At 45.3% G+C, this 19,924-nt stretch overlaps 1 protein-coding gene across 7 annotated transcripts in view; it reads right to left on the bottom strand.

Moving 5' to 3' along the window:
- Positions 1–19,924, bottom strand: part of LOC147441240 (uncharacterized) — a 162,907-nt gene that overhangs the window by 120,038 nt on the left and 22,945 nt on the right. For all 7 annotated transcript variants that reach the window (XM_086482925.1, XM_086482924.1, XM_086482922.1 and 4 more), the window contains 3 exons: positions 6,255–6,311; positions 5,945–5,998; positions 5,749–5,835 (listed from right to left, as the gene is read on the bottom strand). In XM_086482925.1, the coding sequence (XP_086339051.1) occupies positions 5,749–5,835; positions 5,945–5,998; positions 6,255–6,311 (198 nt within the window). The remainder of the gene's footprint in view (positions 1–5,748; positions 5,836–5,944; positions 5,999–6,254; positions 6,312–19,924) is intronic.

Here is a 19,924-nt window from a genome sequence, read left to right as displayed (position 1 = left end):
CTTTGTTGTAGTCTCCTCTGGTGAAGTGTGCTTCTGCATCTCGGTCGTGGTCGTCTCGATTTCCTAAGCTCAATCGCCCTGTCAATGAGGGTGCCTTTGGTATGAATGTGGGTACTCCTTTGTGCTCGCTGCTGGCCTCTTGCTTCTCCTTCCATTCCTGCTTCTCTCGATCCGAAGAAATCTGTGATCTGCCTCTGAGGTTGTAGTGCTCTTTGTCTCCTCATTAGGTTATCCCTGTGCTGATGTAGTTCCAGTAGGTACAGGCCTAAGCACCTTTGATCTTGGTATTGCATGACTCTATCTAGAGGTCCAAAGCCTTCTTTAAATAGGCAATGGAAACGCCCACGTATCTCATAGTATACGATGCAATGGCATATGTAGTGTAATTCTGTCTCCGGCTCCATTCCGCATAACTTGCAAATTCTACTCTCAGGTGGGATTCCCCTAAATCTGCCAAATTCAATTTCCAGTTGGTGTGAGGATGTACGAATCTGACCAATAGCACATCTCAAACCATGAGACAGGTGGGTATCCATGTAGTTCGGGCGAATCACAAAACCATCTTCAGATAGCTGTAGGAAGTTTTCTTTGTAGTCGGCCATCTTCGTGCCCAATTCTTGTGTAGGGTCTACCCATGTCCTCTTAGTGTCCAACTGTATAAGATCCTGGCAGATGATTTTGTTTATCTCCGTTCATGTGATTGCCAGTGATGGAGCCTCAAGAGAGTATTGGAAGGGGGGTAATCTTTCCATACTGAACCTGTGTTTTTGAAACCACGAGGACAGTTGCACATACCAGCATGATGTATCTCCTTTCATTGCTAACTGTGGAGAGGATTCGAGGGCCAATCTAGTATATCAGCAATTATTTGTATCCCACAAACCATGTATAAAGGACACTGATCCGGTAAGAGCTTCAATTTCTATCGGAGGGGTAGCTAGTTCCGCTTGGATAATCACGTGTGGTACGGAGGCCTTGGCTCTAATCATTCGGGAAATCATAGATACCAACGGTCTCTCCATTGACTTCCAATTATCTTGATCCACAGATGGTTCCCAAATCTGGACCCCATAAAGCATAGCCGAAGCCACCACAGTATCAAAGAGCCAAAGTTTTGTTCGTGGTTCCTGAAACTGCACTCATGAACACATCCTCTCCAACCCTCCCAAGGCCGCAGAGGCTCTGGACAATCTAGCATCGGCTGCTTTCTTAAGAGTAAACTTCGGTCCTGTAAATACCACACCAAGGTATGTGTATGCATCTGTGTACTCTACTGTATCCTGGCCATATGCAAATGTAGGTGCCGATCTCCTAACCCACTGCGGTGTGGTGTTAAACACCATAACTTTGGTTTTACCCAAATTCACCGACAGTCCACTATCCTCCGCGAGAGAGAGAGAGAGAGAGAGAGAGAGAGAGAGAGAGAGAGAGAGAGAGAGAAATGAAATGTTATATTAACGTCTTCAAAAGGCCAAAGTGACCTATGAGACCAGAAAGTTACAATGTGGTGGATCTGATATAAAGTCAGAGTCAGAGTAACAAGATGACAAAAATGAAATGACAAATGTCACAATAAAATACTATGGAATCCTAAACTACTAGGTGTGAACAGCAGCTAGTTGGGATAGCTAGATCACAAGAGATCCAGCATCGGTCGTTGGCGGATCTCATCAATCTCTTCCATGGTCAGTAGTCTGACCGAGCGTCGTGCATGTCGAGCCAAAGTGATCCGAATCCTCTGATGCAGCCTCCGCCGATACTGTGTAGTCCTCTGCAGTCATGGGCGTCTGGATCTTCCCAGCTCAGTCGCTTGGTCGATCAGTGTGCCTCTGGTGTGAGACGACGAGCGCTGCTGTGGTAGTAACTCCTCTGGGTGTCCAATGGCAGCTCTAAAGAAATCTGTGATCTGTCCCTGGGACTGGCTAGCCTCTCCTCTCATCAGGCTCTCTCTATGTCTGCGTAGCTCGAGCAAAAACAAACCCAAGCATCTCTAATCCTCGTACTGCATGACTCTGGAGAATGGTCCAAAGCCCTCTCTGAACAAGCAATAGAAGTGGCCTCGTATCTCGTAGTAGACGGGGCAGTGGCATGTGTAGTGCAACTCTGTCTCAGGCTCGATGTCACACAGGGGACATATCCTGGCCTCTGCTGGTACTCCGCTGTATCTCCCAGTCTCGATCCGCAGCTGGTGTGAAGATGTACGTATCTGGCCAATAGCACATCGTATCCCATGAGACAAGTGGGTGTCCATGTATCTCGGCCTCGTCACAAAGCCATCAAACGTAAGCTGGAGGAGATGCTCTCTGTAGAAAGCCATCTTCGTGCCCAGCTCTTGTACTGGCTGTATCCATGTCCTCCTGGTGTCTAGCTGAGTCAAGTCCTGGCGGATGAGCCTGGTGATCTCGGACTGTGTAAGAGTCAGAGAGGGTGCATCCAGTGAGTACTGGAAGGGACGCAATTTGTCTATGCTGAACCCATGCGCCTGAAACCATGATGTCATCTCGCCATACCAGCATGTTGTATCTCCCTGCATGGCTAACTGTCGAGAGGACTCAAGTGCAAGGCGGGCATATCTGTCTCTGGGAAGTTCCCACATGCGGTGTATGAAGGAGACCGATTTGGTGAGTGCCTCAACCACTAGTGGGGGGGCAGCTAGCTCTGCTCGAACAATAGCACGTGGTACTGAGGCCTTGGCTCTAATGAGCCGCGAGATCATAGAGACCAGAGGCTTCTCCATGTCCCCCCATCCATCACTGCGGCCTATCCTCCCGTGATGATCTAATGAAGGTCCCCAGATCTCAGCTCCATAAAGCAATGCAGAAGCCACCAGAGTGTCAAAGAGCCAAAGCTTCGTCCTAGGCTTCTGAAACTGAACTTGTGAACACATCCTTTCCACTCTACCCAATGCTGCATGGGCTCTGGTCAGTCTAGTCTCTGCTGCCCTCCTCAATGAAAATGCTGGCCCACTAAAAACCACTCCGAGGTAAGTGTATGCATCTGTATACTCCACAGTCTCCTGGACGTATGTGAATGCTGGTGCTGACCTCCTGATCCACTGTGGGGTGGTATTAAATACCATGACCTTGGTTTTACCAAGGTTGACGGACAAACCACTTTCCCGAGCAAACCTATTCAATACATCCAAGTGATGTTGCATCCCCTCCGGAGAGTCAGAGATCAACACAATATCATCAGCATATAACAATAATGGAATCCATGTCCCTACCAGCTGTGCACCTCTATCACCACTCTCTCAATGTAGTCAGAAACCTGATCCACATACATACCAAATAGAGTAGGAGAGAGCGGGCAGCCCTGCTTCACCCCAATAGTGGAGTGAATCGGTGTGGATAGACCCTCTGAGGTGCGTACCTGCCCCACTACTGACTTATATAATGCCATGACCCCCCAAATGAGCTCTGTGGGTACTCCCATCTGCTGTAATCTGCGCATCAATCTAGCTCTAGGCACTGTGTCGAATGCTTTGCGGAAATCCACAAAGCTACAATAGATCCGTCTCCCACGCGATCTACCCTCCTCAATGATGGCTCTGAGTGTCAAGATATGGTCAAGAGTAGAAAAAACCCTCCTGAACCCTGCCTGCCTGGCTGCGCGTATCCCCTCCCTCTCTGCCCATCTACTCAGCTGCTGCTCAAGAATAGATGCGTACAACCGTGCGAATGTGTGTCCAATCATGATAGTGCAATAATTCCCAGGCTCCATAGGGTCTCCCGACTTGAAGATAGGTACAATAGTAGATAGGCTCCAAGTATCAGGCAAGCCCTCACACATGGCACAGTTAAACATCACTGCTAGAAGCTCTGCTAGTAGATCTCTGGCATGTGTGAAATGCTCAGCCACTAAACCATCATGATCGTATGCTCTCCCAGTCCTCATCCTGTCAATGGCCTTCCTCACCATCTCCGCGGTGAAAAAAGCACATGTGTGTGGGCATGGATCGGGAGGGTCGCGAAGGGGGGGCTGCTCAGGAACTGTGTACAGAGATGATGCGTACTGGCCCCAGTCCTCTGTAGAAGTGATGGCGGGGGGGGGAGAGTGCTCCTGAGAGAGCCGCCATGCCTCACGTGAGTCCTGACTCAAGAACAACTGATATAGATCCTGCTCTAGCCGAGCCAAAAATTCCCTCTTCTTCCGCCGCACTAGGCGTCGGAAGTCAATCTGTGACTGTCTGTGAGTGATGTCCCCCAAAAGCACCTCCCTCTGAAGTCTAGCTCTAGTGTCCCGGCATTCCTCATCATAGCAACTGTTCTGGGGCATGCTCCTCGAACAGCGTCTCTGCTCAGGCTGGGTATGTGGGTATGCCTCTGCTGCTGCATCATGTAGTGTTTGTGTCAATATAGTAGTAAGCTCCTTCAGAGGTCGCCCTGGCTCCTCTGTGCATAGGCGTCTGTAGATCCCATCTATGTATACAGAGTCTGTCTCCCGCATGAAGGTGTAGCGAGTAGGGGCTGCTGTCCGTAGCCTGTGTGCTACACTAAACTGAAAAGAGATGGTCATTGACACAAGAGCATGATCCACTGCCACACCAACAGGTCTGGGTCCAACTGTGAGATCCTGGATACTAGAGATGAGGCTCGGCTATGCCATGACATAGTCAACTGTGCTGGCTCCATGTCTGTGTGGAAAGCATGTAAAACCCCCTGAGGCGGGAAATCTCTGTAGGCCATTCAAGATGGCCAATCCATGTGCAGTCCCCATGTCTATCAAGTGTCGTCCATACTCAGTGTGTTCTCCATCTTGTGATAGTCTGGATAGGCCTGTCTCTGCAGCATCCAGCTCTCTCAGCATCTCCTCTGAAGTATCATAAAATACTGTCTGATGATGGGCAGTCCTAGCATTGAAATCCCCTAGAATGATGATGTCACCATCTCTAGAGAACTCCCATATGTCATCATCCAAAATAGAGAAAGGGGACTGTCCTCTGGGTGGTGCATACACTGACGTACTCGGGGGAAAGTAGCAAATAGCAATGTGAAGATATCTGTCTGTCTCTGCTCTCAGTCTCACCCACATGTACCTAGCTTGCTCATCTCTGCGGGCTATATGTATCAATGGCTGCAACTCCTCCCTGAATAACACTGCCACTCCTCCTGATCCCCGCCCTCTACGCTCTGATCGTGTCTCCTGTCTATAGGCAGTCTCCCATCTATATCCACTGATGTGAGACATAGACTGCCCATGGGCCTGATGTGTCTCAGAGTAGAAGACGATGTCTCTTCCCCTGAAACTATCCTCAAAGGCGCCCACATCAAGTCACATAGATCCATTACAATTCCACGTGGCAACTTTGAGGGTGGTCCAACGGGTCTCGCACCGTCATGTGGAGTGCCGCTCTACAATCACAACTCGGCCATCTCTGTAGAAGGCCGTCTTTCCCTTCTCCCTTGCCGCTTGAATCTCTGGCATTACCTCAGAGAGAGAGAGAGAGAGAGAGAGAGAGACTACTGAACTAACCAACTGGGCAATGAAATAGCTACAATAGGGGCTAGGTGTGCTTATATACTCCCCTCAGCAAATTTTCCTAGCCAAGACTTTGACAAATAAGTAAAATAAATACCTAACGCCAAAATAAATAATGGGATCACATTGAACCATTCACTTGAGATGCTATAAATTTAACAGCATTGTGGTAGCTAAGAGAAAATCTTCTCAGAAGATAACCATGCTATGAAATCTAAGTCACAAAGACTCTACAATGTATAAGAGTCCTGTTTAAACTCCACTTACTTCTAGCTTAGCATCCAACACATCGCCAGGATTTTGTTTGGTACCCCCACTGCGCTGAACAATTGAGCTGATTGTTGCCAGTCCCACCTGCATGGCAAAAAATTCGCGAGACCATAAGGTGGTGGCAGGGTCCCTAGAAGGAAAAACTTGAGAAATTTTGAGAAACAGATTAAGCTGATGCAACTATTGTGAAGACCTTGTCAGTTGGATCATCCTTGCTTCCTGCTTTCACAAAAAGTTGTCCACCGACCTGAAAAACAAACTAAAACAATCAACAAATGTCAAGAATCATAAAATGTCACCATCGCAACATTCCAGGATGCCTAGCATTTCTCAAACACCACTTTATACACTGCTAAAGTTTCATAAACTACATGGAAACTGAAGTGCACAAGGCGTTCTTCATAGCACATTATATGGACAACAGAAATTTAGAAGACCAACAAAGAGACAAGTTTTTTCACACAGCAGAAATCAGTTACCAAAGTGAAAACTAAGCATCTCACCAGGCCCAACTCATGGTCTTCCATGAGAAATACACGCAACCCATTGGGTAGAATCACCTGCACAGAGTCACATGCATTGATCAAACCATTGTTCATGCTCTTTATTTATGCTGAAAGAATGTCTGGCTTGAATAATCGAGTCCTGACAACAAGATTTAATACCCTAACATGGGGGTCTTCGTCGTTTGGAGTATCCAAGTTCTATTCAAACAAAGAATATGGCAATTATGAAGCTGGTGCTTAAACAGTTACACAAACCCATTGAAGGATGACGGCAACCAAGAAAAAGCACACCCTAAGAAAAGCAAATCTTTGCCCACACTAAATGGGGAAGACTTTTACACAGTCTAATGTTTACAAGAAAAGATGCAAAACCAAAAACCTACTTCATACAGACAAGGTGTTCTCTTGAGAGTAACTTATGGAAAACCTACACAGCATGAAATGACTCGGTATCTACTAGCTATTCATTGAACTCAGACAAAAGGATTGAACTACAATTCAGGTCGGCAACCCAAAAAAGCACATCCTAAAACAAGAAAGGCCTCTATAGATACACTGATGCTTACAAGAAAAGAGCAAAACAGAAAGCCTAAACTTAATACAGACAAGTCTTCTATTGATTGCAGCTTTGGAATGACTCATTGTACTGATTATTCATTGAACTCGGACCAAAAGATTGAACTACAAGCAAAGAGAGCTCGGAGAATGTCGTAAGTGTGCATATCCAAAACAACAATTTCAACTCCAAAAAACATCATTCTCAGATAAGAAACCTCAATAGCAATAAAGAGGGGGACAAAAGTAGATGACAATGATTTCAGATCTAATAAGTGTTTTTCAATTCGTCTATATAGTTCCATTCAATCAAGCATGTTCGAGGTACATCCATCCTTTGCAAAAGTGTCAGTTATAACCCTAAAAATTTCATCAATACTAAAAACAAAAAGGAAACACTTTTCTAGTAATGGCTAGGCAGACCTTGAGAGGGCTGAATGGGACCCACATCATCATGTTGGTGTCTCTCTCCCAACAAATCACCAAAACATTTCAGAACTTTTACATCGGCTTTCTCAAGGTAAGGACTTTTGATCCAATGTAAGACCGCAGGCCACATGAGGTTGTCAGAGCAGAATTGAGAGCTACCCCAATCATAATAGAGGCACTTAGTAGATTAATATCTTACATGCATGGCTTGTGGGAGCTTCCAAGTCATCATTATGCTGGGTTGGCCCTCAAGTCATCTCCACAGCTCACCATGGGGTGAGACCCTAGATGTTGGTAGGCACAAATGTCGGCCTGGTTTTAGTTGCATGGTTTTACTATGGACAGATTGCCACCTTTTCAGTATACCTTGGACGCACCATCACTTGCATTCACACGTTCAAAGATCAGCAAGATTATCAGACCACCTATGAGACTTAGAGCCAGAGATAGAGCAGCATTACATATGTCAAAGCCCAAATATATTATGAGATATTCAAACGATTTCATTGTCTCTTCACGGAGGGATTTGGGCCTTTGTCTAGGGTGATGGACTATGTGGACCAGAGATGCTTTGGGCTATTCTTGTTGGAGCTTCGCAAGCACCCACACGCTTTATTATGGAGTTCTACACGTCCTAGCAGAGGAGACACTCAGAGGCAGGTGACGGATTTCTTCTAGAGCAGCAGCTCTCAGCACAACCCCAAGACATTTTGTTTTCAGCTCTTGGGACTCTCCTAGATAGAGCTACACAGATTAGTAGATCTCCACGCTCCTTTTGGTATTTATTTTTATATTAATGCTTGAGCAAAAGTACAAAGACAAAGGGTCCTCTCTGCTCAATGTTCATCAGCAAATCTGAGTGCAAGAGACCCTCTAGGTACATATTATAGGCCCATGGCCTCTCAAAAGCAATACATGAAAAACTTCAATTCTTAAAAGCTTCCTGGCCCAAAATCTGGCACTAGAACACGGGCTGACCGTACATCGATTGCCACGTCAGCAAATCACTGATATCTCGCGTTTATTTTTCTCTAGGTGTCACCAAGGGCCCCATCGGACGAGTACCCAATAAGTTGGAACAACTTATAAGTGGACATGCCACGTCATCATTTTGTAATATACCCCCCTCTTGAAAGAATTGTAATCCCCCTCGATTACACCTGCAAAAAAACATAAACCAGAAACTAATTCAATAGACACCAACTCTAAGTACCAACGCACTAGACAACACAAATCCAACACTTGCACAAAGACGACAGTCACTGAACATCCACATCTGATCTCTCTGCAATGTGTTTAGCAATCGCATCTAGATCCACACAAGACCTCACTGATGTCGGATTGATTAATTCTTATTGCTATCATGTCCATAGAATCTCAAGACCGAAATGCTAACGTCATTTCGTCTCTCAAACCTGCACTCAAACACAGTCACATGAGAGAGCACACATAAATCAAAGTCATTTTTGGGAATTCCCATTCCAAAGTACTTCGTTCATGACATCATATAGCAGAATACTGTCAGCACATGAGTATCCCTAAAATCCAAAGGAAATCAGTGACTTTATTCCATCTGGAGTATCTATGACATAGAAGCGGAGTAACTCCCCTCTTGTGCACTCTCGTCTACACTAGATTCAACCCTGCTGATCTGCAGGATCTCTTAGAATAGTCGAAGCTAGATCGAAAGCCTCAAGGTATAGTTCCAATATCTAAGGAGTACCTGCTAGGTCCTCCTCCTCCATCTACTTAGCATCCAATGCCGGATAGTTATTGAATTTCACTAAGAACCGCCGTATCACTTTACATTTCACTTTCCTTTCCTTGTGAGCCAATATCTAATCGGGAACGAATATCTCCTCGCTCTCTTCTACTTCAAGTCGCTCCTCATGCTCCCTTTCGCCGCCACCTCACCCTTGAAAGGTTTTCAAGAAACTCACATGAAAATCATTGTGAATCTTCCAAGTATTTGGCAACTTCAATCTAAAGGATGCATCATTTATCTTCTCTTGAATCTGGAAAGAGCCATAATATCGCATACTTAGCTTTGAAAAAAGCGGCTTCTTTACCTTTCTTTTCCTCAGGCATGCCTTCTCAAATCGTAAGAGAGCCAAATCATCTTCCTTCAACTGCAAGTCGCGTCGATGTTTATTAGCTGCCTTCTTATGCCGTACTTGAGACTTCTCAACAGCCTCATGAACCTTGGCAAAAGCAGTGTCCAAATCTCTCGTGTACTGATCCACTTCAAAAATCTTATCTTTGGTGCTTGGAAATGGAGGAACCTTCTTAGCACCCTCAATTACTTCCAATGGCGCCTTCCCCGTCGATGAATGAACCGTATTGTTGTAAGCAAATTCCACCAAGGGCAAGTACTTTTCCCATTGAGTCTTCTGATCCGAAATGTAAGACTTCGATAAATCCAAAACCACTGAATTGGCTATATCAGATTGCCCATCTGTCTGTGGGTGGAACGAGGATGAGAACTGCAACCACGTGCCAATGTTCTCCAAAACAAACTCTCTGTCCGAGACTATGGACTAAGGCACGCCATGTAACCAAAAAATCTATGAAACAAATAATCTCGCCAAATGGTCAGACTTAACTTTCTTCGTTACTAGAATGAAGTGGGCTTGCTTGCTAAATTTGTCCATGACTGTCCAAATGCCATCATGCCCACTTTGAGTCTTTGGAAGATAAATCCACGGCAATACTTTCCCAGGGACGGAAGGGTATGGGTAAAGGCTGTAGAAGTCCTTGTGCCTTATGCCTGTCAAACGTGACCTTTTGGCGTACCAAACAACTGCGAACAAACCTGGCCACACCCTTTTTAAGCCTCGGCCAGTAAAAGTAACACTCAACGCTCTTCAAAGTGGTATCTATGCCGCGATGGCCCGAAAAAGGTGGACAATGGCACTCTGTCAAAACCTTTTCCCTCAAAAGCTGTGTAACACACAACATCGTTTCTTGCATCAAACAGCCGTCCCGTATGGAATAGCCTGCAATTGTCTCTCCACTCTGTATCAGGTGAAATATATCTGCAAAATCAGGATCTGTGGCGTACTGAACTACCATATTCTCAAAGTTTCGATGATGTATCGCGGAAATAGACAGAACCAAGGGCTTTCTAGACAGCGCATTTGCCACTAAATTCTTTAGTCCCTGAACATGGACTATCTGGAACTGGAACTGTGAGACAAGATGTTAGCCCACCTCATTTACTTTTTCCGAAAGCTGTTTTTGTGACAAGTAGCAGCGAAACTTTGATGGTATGTAAAGACAGTAAAATAAACTCCGAGTAGAAAGTGTCGCCACTGTGTAAGAGCATGGATAACTGCCAAGAGCTCTTTCTCGTAAATCTGCAACCATTTCAGGTCATGAAAACAACCTGCTCTCGTAAGCAATGACATGGCCTTCTTGCATCAAGACTGCTCCCAAACTGCGACCACAAGCATCACTGTAAACTTCAAATGGATTTTGCAAGTCCGCTAAGGCCAAAACTTGTCTTGTTGTCAACTTTTTCTTGAGAGTCTCAAAGGCTGCAACCTCTGTTGGTCCCCAAGTAAAGGGAACTCCTTCTAAGTCAGCATATGTAAAGGAGAAGCTATCTCTGCAAATTCGAATGAACCGATCACAAGCACAAAAAGCTTCGAACTCCATGAACATTCTTAAAATCAGGACAATCACAATACTCTCAATGATGGCCAGGTCCATCTTTAGTCCTTCTGTTGAGACAATGTGTCCCAAGAAGTGTATCTCAAGCAAGAAAAATTCTCTCTTTTTCGCACTTATAAACAATTTATGCTTCCGCACTGCCTAGAACACCAACAGGTGGTGTCTGTGTTCTGCTTCATTCTTGGAAAAGACAATGACGCCGTCAAAGAGGGTGCCCACAAACGATCGGTACTCTTTGAAATCCTATCTATCATACGGTTGAATGTCATTGGAGCATGCATAAGGCCAAACGGTCGTACAAACCAAAAGTCATCCTAAAAGCTGTCTTGAAGACGTCTCCGGGAGCAATTCGTATCTGATGATATCCACTCTTCATATTAATTCTACTAAAACAAGAGGACCCTTAAAGTCTGTCGAGAGCATCATTGATCTTTGGAATAGGGAATCTGTTCTTGATGGTGATTTTATTCAAAGCTCTATAATCAATGCACATTCTCCAAGATCCATCTTCCTTTAGTACTAGCAATACCGGTGAGCAGAAAGGTGAAGTGCTAGTTTGGATGACACCCTTTTTAAGTAGTTCTTTTACCTGGTTCATTATTTCTTCATTTTGGGCTCAGCTAACTCGATAAGGTGGCGTGTTCGATGGTGTACTATCGAGAATCAAATCAATCGTGTGATCCTCAGGACAAGGAGGTAATTCGCCTGGTAGGCCTTCAAAAAAACAGTCAACCTGTGGGTGTAGAAATTCTTGTGGTTCCTTTTCTAAATCAGACATATTTGACCTTGTTCATCATTCACTTCGAATGAATCCATGTGTGTCGCGATAGAACGGATCGGATTCTCCTTGGAAGGAAAATCGATTGAGCTCAGATACCACTGTAATAGACTTGGACACCCCAAGTTGAGAAATCTAGCACAACACACGAGAGAATTACTTAAATAAACTTAAATCACAATTTAATAAGAGACCACACCGCTCGGCGTAGTTCCATGCCCAGAGATATTGGCCCCAAAGTCTGGCGCTCCTTTCGGTATTTATTTTAATATCAATGCTTGAGCAAAGGTACAAAGACAGAGGGCCTCTCTGCTCAGTGCTCGTCAGCAAATCAGAGTGCAAGAGACCCTCCAGGTACATATTTATAGGCCCATGGCCTCTCAAAAGCAATACATGAAAAGCTTCAATTCTTAAAACCTTCCTGGCTCAAAAGCTAGCGCTCCAAACTGCCAGTGCGATTCGCAGAATTCCGTACACTGTCACATTAGCAGTTAGCGTAAAACGCGAGCTGTCTGTACAACAATTGCCACGTCAGCAAATCAACGATCTCTCTCTTTTATTTTTCTCTAGGTGTCACCAAGGACCCCATCAAACGGGTACCCAATAAGTTGAAACAACTTATAAGTGGACATGCCACGATCATTTTGTGACAGCCGGCGACTGCAAGAATAGCAAAAGAGTGGTGCTTTTCCCCCTGCAATAGCAAGTGCAGCTAGCAGCCAAAATACCGAGGAGACAGAAATGAAAAAATGAAATGAAATGTAATATTAACATCTTCATAAGGCCAAAATGACCTATGAGACCAAAAGGTTACATGTGGTGAATCTAATACCAGGACTGTGAGAGTGAGCAGCGGAAAGAGTGTGACCCACGCATGCCGAAAACGTTGGAGAGAGAGAGAGAGAGAGAGAGAGAGAGAGAGAGAGAGAGAGAACACAAGTGCTCTGCAAATGATGCTCTCAATACACAATCTGAACGACTACAAGACCCTAAGCATTCTATTTATAGAATCTTAGGTTGAGGTAGGACAAAATGTGTAACTGGTGTAAAAAACATAGCCCAAAAATGGCGAAATATGTGTGCACCCAGCCACGCTCAAAAAATGACCGGCCGGACACGTGCTAAAAGTGTCCGCCCATGCAATCTACATGATGTGCGATGGGTGGCCAACCCGGGACAATCACTAGCCGTACAACATGGCGAAGCAACGGTGGTGTAACTCTAACACCCCCTCTCAACACTGGATGTTGAGACAACACAGAGGAGTCGAAGGTGAGAAGCCAAAGTCCGCTGAGATACAGCCTTCGTAAAAGATATCTATTGCATCGTCCGCTATAGGAACGTACTCCAAATGAAGATCTCCAGCCAAAACCCACTCCCGAACATAGTGGTACTACACCTCAATGTGCTTTGTCCGAGCGTGAAAGATAGGGTTCTTGGCAATAGCAATGCAGCTCTGATTGTCGCATAAAAGACAAGTCGTAGCAGTCTGGGGAAAACACAACTCTCCTAGTAATCTCCGATGGCCTCACAAGCAGCATAGCAAGCTGCTCTGTACTCCGCCTCTGTAGAAGATAGTGCAACGGTGGGTTGCCGCTTACTGCTCCATGAAATGGGTCCCGAGCCGAGTGTGAAAACTACTCCTACAGTAGAGCGCCAAGTATCTTTATTTCCTGCCCAATCTGAATCGCACCAACCAAGTAAGGTGCAACCCTTGAAGCAACCATAGAACACACCATGGTCCAAGGTGCCGCTGATGTACCGCAAAGTACGTTGGGCACACTGCCAATGTCGCTGACGAGGTCGGGTGTTGAAGGAACTGAGGACAGAAACTGCGTAACAGGTGTCTGGTCGGGAATAAGTCAGCCATACAAGGCAGCCAACAACATTCCTATACTGCTCCAAGTCAATCCGTGGGGAAGGATCGTGAAGCGATACGGTCTCTCCGGGCTCAAGAGAAGTGCCAATCGGTCTGCAGCCTATCATCTAGAATCTCTCCAAGATAGCCTTTGCATACTTCTGTTGAGAAAAGAAGATGCCATTTGGTGTCTGAAAACTCTCAAATCCAAGAAAATAGTGAAGAAGCCCAAGATCAATCATCTCGAAACACGTCTCCATAGCTTTCATGATCGACTTGATCCTGCTGGTCCATGAGCCTGTGAAAATGAGATCGTCCACATAGACAATCACTATCGCAACCAAAGAGCCATCAGGGACAACATAACAGTTGGAATCTGCTGAGGTATACGAAACCCAAGAGGTTGCTCCACATAAACTTCTTTATCCAAATCTCCATTCAAAAATGCACTTTTGACATCCATCTGGAAAATAGGCCAACCAAAGTTGGCTACGAGAGCAAACACTGTGCGTATGGTAGTCATGCGAGCAGTGGGAGCAAAGGTCTCGTCAAAGTCCGCGCTTGGTCGCTATGTGAAACCCCGAGCAACAAGTCTCGCCTTGTGTTTGTCGAGGGAACCATTGGCCTTGTACTTTGTCTTGAAAATCCATTTCGTAGAAACCACCTTCTGCTTGTTGGGCCTGGGAACCAAAGTCCAGGTTTTGTTCCGCTCGATAGCGTCCGTCTCTGTCTGCATGGCACGCTTCCAGCAATCATGTTGGAGTGCTTCATCCATCGAGGAAGGCGCAACTAGTGAAGCCTGAATCTGAGACATGAGTGCAAAGTTAACGAACTCTACGCCATCATAAACTTGCTTGTCCTTGAGGCGTGCAAAACGTCGAGGTTGTCCAGGGTTTGGCAAGTCTGGTAACTTCGTGACACCAGAGGAAGAAACCGTAGAGTAGAGCCAACGAGGTACTGACTTCTCCTTGCAAGGTGCGACCACCTCCACCGAAGGAGAACCATCATCCATATCAGAATCCGAATCTGACGTGGCATGAATGGGTGAAGTAATTGGCTGTGGTGTAGAGGGAACATGAACAGGAACAGGGGTAGGATCAGGTGGAGAGGAGGACGAGGAGGAGGTAGAGAAGGTATAGGATTGGATGTTTCCCCCTCTGCAAGTGTATTGAAGAGCTCCATGAAAGTCACATCAACGCTAACTCTGGTGGTCTTGGCGTCAGGATCTTAAAGCCGGTATCCATCAGACTCTAGTAAATAGCCCAGGCAGATGAGCTTCTTCGCCTTGTAAGTCTAAATTCTGTCGCTTCTCCTTCGGCACATGGACAAAGGCCAGACACCCAAAAACTCGAAAGTGTGAGTTCGAGGGCTTGCGCCCGTAGTAAGCCTGATTAGGAGTCATGTCCTGCAAAGCATGGGTGGGAGAATGGTTCTAGATGTAAATCACTGTGTTGCACGCCTCTGCCCAGTAAACCGGGGGCAAGAAGCATGCGCAAGCATCGCACGAGCCATCTCCATGATAGTCCGATTCTTCCGCTCAACAACTCCGTTCAGGGAAGGAGTGTAAGGAGTAGTCAACTGGCGTTGGATGCCCTCTGACTTGCACCATTGTGCAAAGTCTTTCAAGGTGAACTCAACCCCCTCTGTCTGAGCAAATACATTTGACGTGCAAGTCCGTCTCCTTTTCAACCATTGTCTTCCAATTTCGAACGAAACTGAAAGCCTCCGACTCGAGCTTTAAGAACGAAGCCCAAGTATACCTGTTGAAATCATCCACAAGCACAAGCAAAAACTGTGAGCCAAAAAATGAAGGAGTGCTCATCGGGCCACATAGATCACAAAGTGCTCTGCAAATGATGTTCTCAATACACAATCTGAATGACTACAAGACCCTAAGCATTCTATTTATAGAATCTTAGGTTGAAGCCACGCTCAGAAAATGACCGGTCGGACACGTGCTAAAAGTGTCCACCCATGCAATCTACAAGATGTGCGATGGGTGGCCAATCCGGGACAATCACTAGCAGTACAAAATGGCGAAGCAACGGTGGTGTAACTCAAGGACTAGGTACATAAAGTACAAAGAACTGAAAAGAAAATAGTGGGTAGGGGTGGGGTGAAAGCTGACACGAAGGGGATACAAAGGGTGAGCTCATACAATGGAGCTCACTGACAGTAGAGAGAGAGAGGGAGCTTGCCATTGGTATTAGAGCTTTGAAGATTTTGCACTAATCCGCTAATCTTTGAAAAAAAAAACATCTCTTGTGTTTGAATGTGTGTTGTAGGATTTCGCCCAAGGACGCTTCCACTCACGGAACTGCAGGACCTGCCATTGCACGTAAGATCATGCGCATTGAGCGTAGGAAATGCAAACACTATATACCAGGGGTTACATTTGTGGTACGCCTACGAGACGGTAGTTGACTTGGTGGGCGCACTCGTCCACCTCGACATGTTTATAACCAGTATCTTGCATAGCAGCTAAGGTACGGGACAGGACGTTTTATACTGGCATTTAATACGCGTAATAGACGTATTTTTTGAGGATCAAATAAAGTACGTCGGTTTTTTTCAAATATATTTTCTTTACAAGTATTTTATTATATGGGTCCACATAAAGGTATATAATTTATTGAAGTCAAATGTTGTACATAATTCAATGGAAAGTTGACATCTATAGACCCTAAACTCTAAGGCAAGCCAACTTTTATTAAAGTCTATAAACTGCCCACGTTTAAACCAAGCAACGTACTGAACGTTTTAAAATGTCCCGTTCTGTACTCTATTTAAAAACCGCGTTTTTTAGTTGCTATGGTACCTTGCCCTATAAAGGGAGCAGTAGAGCCAACGTTTTGGATCAAATGACCCAGTGCCAGGGATCAGCCCTGTGTTTTTGCATATCAGCCCCTTGGCGTTTTGGGTCTTCATCGCGAGCATCCACACCGGATCAACCATAGCAGCCACCGTTTTCAGTTTTCAGCCCTTTCCCTCGCCGGAAGAGCCACAGATCTGCTAACACTAGTCCCTCTGCTGCAGCCCGGAGCTTTTGGCAACCAATCGAGCCTCTCTCTCGGCATTCCCTTGCCAGCATCGAGTGCTCACATTGCTGTCCATCGAGATCTGCGATTTCAGCCCTTCATTCCTCTCACATCGGGCGCAATTCAGCCCCAAATCTACCCCTTGGTGGCCATCCGCAATCCCACATCGAAAAGGATCCAAAGGTGCATCAAATCAGACCCAGAGGTGCCTCGTCTTGAGAAGTTACTACGGCGATGTTCACCATTTGAGTCAATAGAGTCTGCACTTGAGGTATTGCAAGTGTGTACATTCCATTTACGCAATCAAAAGCAAAATACCACATCGACAACGGTGTGGATGGCCCTGCAGAGGGTTGGTTGGGACCCCATCGGATGTCATTCTCCTCCTCTCTCTCTTTTGCTCTCCCTCTACACATCTCTACCGCACTCTCGAGTCTCTCATTCCCTCTCTTCAGGGAAAAGTAAAAGGAACCATCATTCAAGCTAAAAGGAATCACTAACGGAAGGAAAGAAAGAAAAGGGATTTGTGGAAGTGTAAAACTGAGATCTTCACCATTTCAATTCCGTTGCACTTGACAGCTGAAAATTCGATCCATCATCCAATTGAATGTGGCAGGAGCATTGGTCAAGCCGAAAGGCATTATCAAAAATTCATAAAGTCCAAAGGTACTGCGGAAGACGGTCTTATGAACATCCTCAAGGGCTATGCGTATCTAATGATATCTGCTCTTTAAGTCAATGCGACTAAAGATGCTTGCATCCTATAACTTATCGAGAATATCATCAATCCAAGGAATCAGAAAGCGATCCTTGATAGTGATCTTATTTAAAGATCGGTAGTCTATGCACATTTGCAACGTGCCATCTTTCTTCTACACCAATAGAACTAGAGAGCAATAGGGCGAAGTACTTAGTCGAACTAGACCTTTTCCAGAAGCTCGTTAACTTGCTTCAAAATTTCCTCTTGCTGAGCAAAGCTTACCCTGTAAGGCGGTTGGTTAGGAGGAGAGCTACCTAGTACAAGGTCAACGCGGTGATCTTCCAGACGTTCTGGAGGTAGCCTATCTGGAAGAGTGTCCTTGAAACAGTCCTTATACCTTTCAATAAATTGAAAATGTTTGATTTCCAAACTAGAGACCGAACCCACGTTAGTTTTATTGTTTTGCCCATGCGAAAATCAAGTCAATAGAACGCACTTCTTTATTTCCTTTTTAATGAAGATATGGCTTTCAATAGGAAATAGCCAATCCCCGGCATCAACAAAAAGTGTAATATTCTTGCCCTCATGCTCAAAAGCAAGGGCCTTTTCAAGACCTGTTGCATATGGTAGTGCCAGGGCATACCCAAGATGATATCACATCCCTCGATGGGCACCATCAAAATGATTCGTTGTCCTTATACTCACCAACCCGAAGATTGACTTGTCCTTGCATGGGAGTTGCATTGGTAATCAACCCCTCAAATGCCAATCCAGAAGTGATCGGAGTTCGAGGTTGAGCCGGTGTGAAACCCACGCGTTCTGTAGTATCCAACAAGATAAAGTTGTCCGTTGATCCAGGGTCATAGAGGATCAATACCCGTTGGTTATTCACAGATCCCCAACCCTTTAGAAGCTGACGCTTCCCTTCTTCTGTTTTCGTATTCCCTTGAACATCTAGAATAGATTTCAAGCTCGAGGAACCAAGTTCCTGCTTCGCTTGTTCTTTCTTCAAAGATGCTTGTTCCTGCTGTTGCTGCCAAATAGGGCAGTCGGTCTTCATGTGTCCTCACCAAAAAAAAACATCTTCCTTGCTCTTTGAAGGTTTTCACTTGATTTGGCGTGAGATACTTGAGTCGTTTTCTGGTACCCTCTGGCTTCTTAGGCTGATCCAAGTCCTCACGGGGAGGCTTTTGCCTTGGTCGCTATGGTCATTGTAGACCGCTCTTGCCTTGCACGGTACGTGCTCTATTCCATCCATATGGAGGTACCAATGAAATGTAGATCCTCGAAATGATTGCCGACTCCATCATCCACTGAAGAGTATCATGAGGATACACCTTTGTTGGGTTAAAGGCTTAAATAACCCCTTTTTGTACATTTTTATACTTTGTGACACATTTTCTTAAAGTCACTTATAATAAAAGTGGGAAAACCCAAAACTCAATTATTGAGTTTTTCCAAAAACGTGAGCTCTCTCTCTCTCTCCTTGCTTCGATCTCTAGTGCTAGCTCTCTGCTGCTCTGTGCCTCCTGCTTCTTGCCCCAATCCTACACTACATCAAGACGCGCACCTACCGGTACCTTCTACTTCGCGCTTTCAACTGGTATCAGAGCCCTAGGGTTTCAAAACAGCCATGCGCAGTCTGCTGGAAAGCGAGTTAAAATTGCTCTCACGCGATCAATTTCGCTTCCATCGCGAAGCCCCTTGCTTCCGGGGTCGTAAAGGTCACCAAAACAGCCCAAAACAGGTGATTTACAGGTTTACAGGTCAAAAATACGAAGGTGTACCAAAGTTATGGGATCCCATGTATTCATGTTTGTCGCGACAAATTGAGTGAAAACCTGAGTACAGGTACTTGAAATTGCACATTTCAGCTGAAATTTCAGATTTCGACTGTTTCATGTAAAGAAACTGTGGCTCTTTGTATGCAAAGTCTTGTGGTAGTTACTATTTGCTGAAATTTTCAGCCTATTGCATCTCTCTTGTATACACTTGTGGTTGAATTAAGATGGCTTCTTCCTCTTCCGCATCTGACAACTAAAGCTTGATGGAAATCAAACGGTTCGATGGCCAAGGCTTCAATCTTTGCCAAGAACGCATGCAAGGTATCCTTTTCTTAAAGGATTGTGAGGATGCATTGGAACAAAATAAGCTGCAAGGTTTGTCTGACGAAGAGTAGGCCAGGTTGAATAAGAAGGCTATGGCCTACATCAATGGCTATCAATGATGACATTTTGACGTGCTTATGCAATATGGCAAAAGCTAAAGTCCAATTATGAAAACACCACGCCTGTGAACCAGGTGTATTTGATGCGAAAGTTCGTGAATATGTAGCTTGATGACTCGAAGTCAGCTTCTGAGCATTTGAGTGCTTTTACAGGTGTGTTGAGTCAGTTGCAAAACACTGGGCTTTAGCAATTCGATGATAAGCTGAAAGCTATTTTCTTGCTTATGACATTGCCAGATACTTGGGAAACTTTGGTTGTCTCCTTGAGCAACAGTCCCACTCTCACTTATGACGGTGTGAGAGGGTCTATTCTGAATGAAGAGATTAGACGCAAGTCTAGTGGGAAAGGTGGCAGTTCTGCCTACAATGCAAGAGGTAGAAATCAAAAGTGTGATGCGGACAATAGGACT

The sequence above is a fragment of the Adiantum capillus-veneris genome, chromosome 15 (genome assembly GCF_014529385.1).
Source record: "Adiantum capillus-veneris isolate H3 chromosome 15, ASM1452938v2, whole genome shotgun sequence".
NCBI classification, from domain to species: Eukaryota; Viridiplantae; Streptophyta; class Polypodiopsida; order Polypodiales; family Pteridaceae; genus Adiantum; species Adiantum capillus-veneris.
Note: the sequence above shows the minus strand (reverse complement) of the source record. Positions and strands in the feature narration are given on the sequence as shown.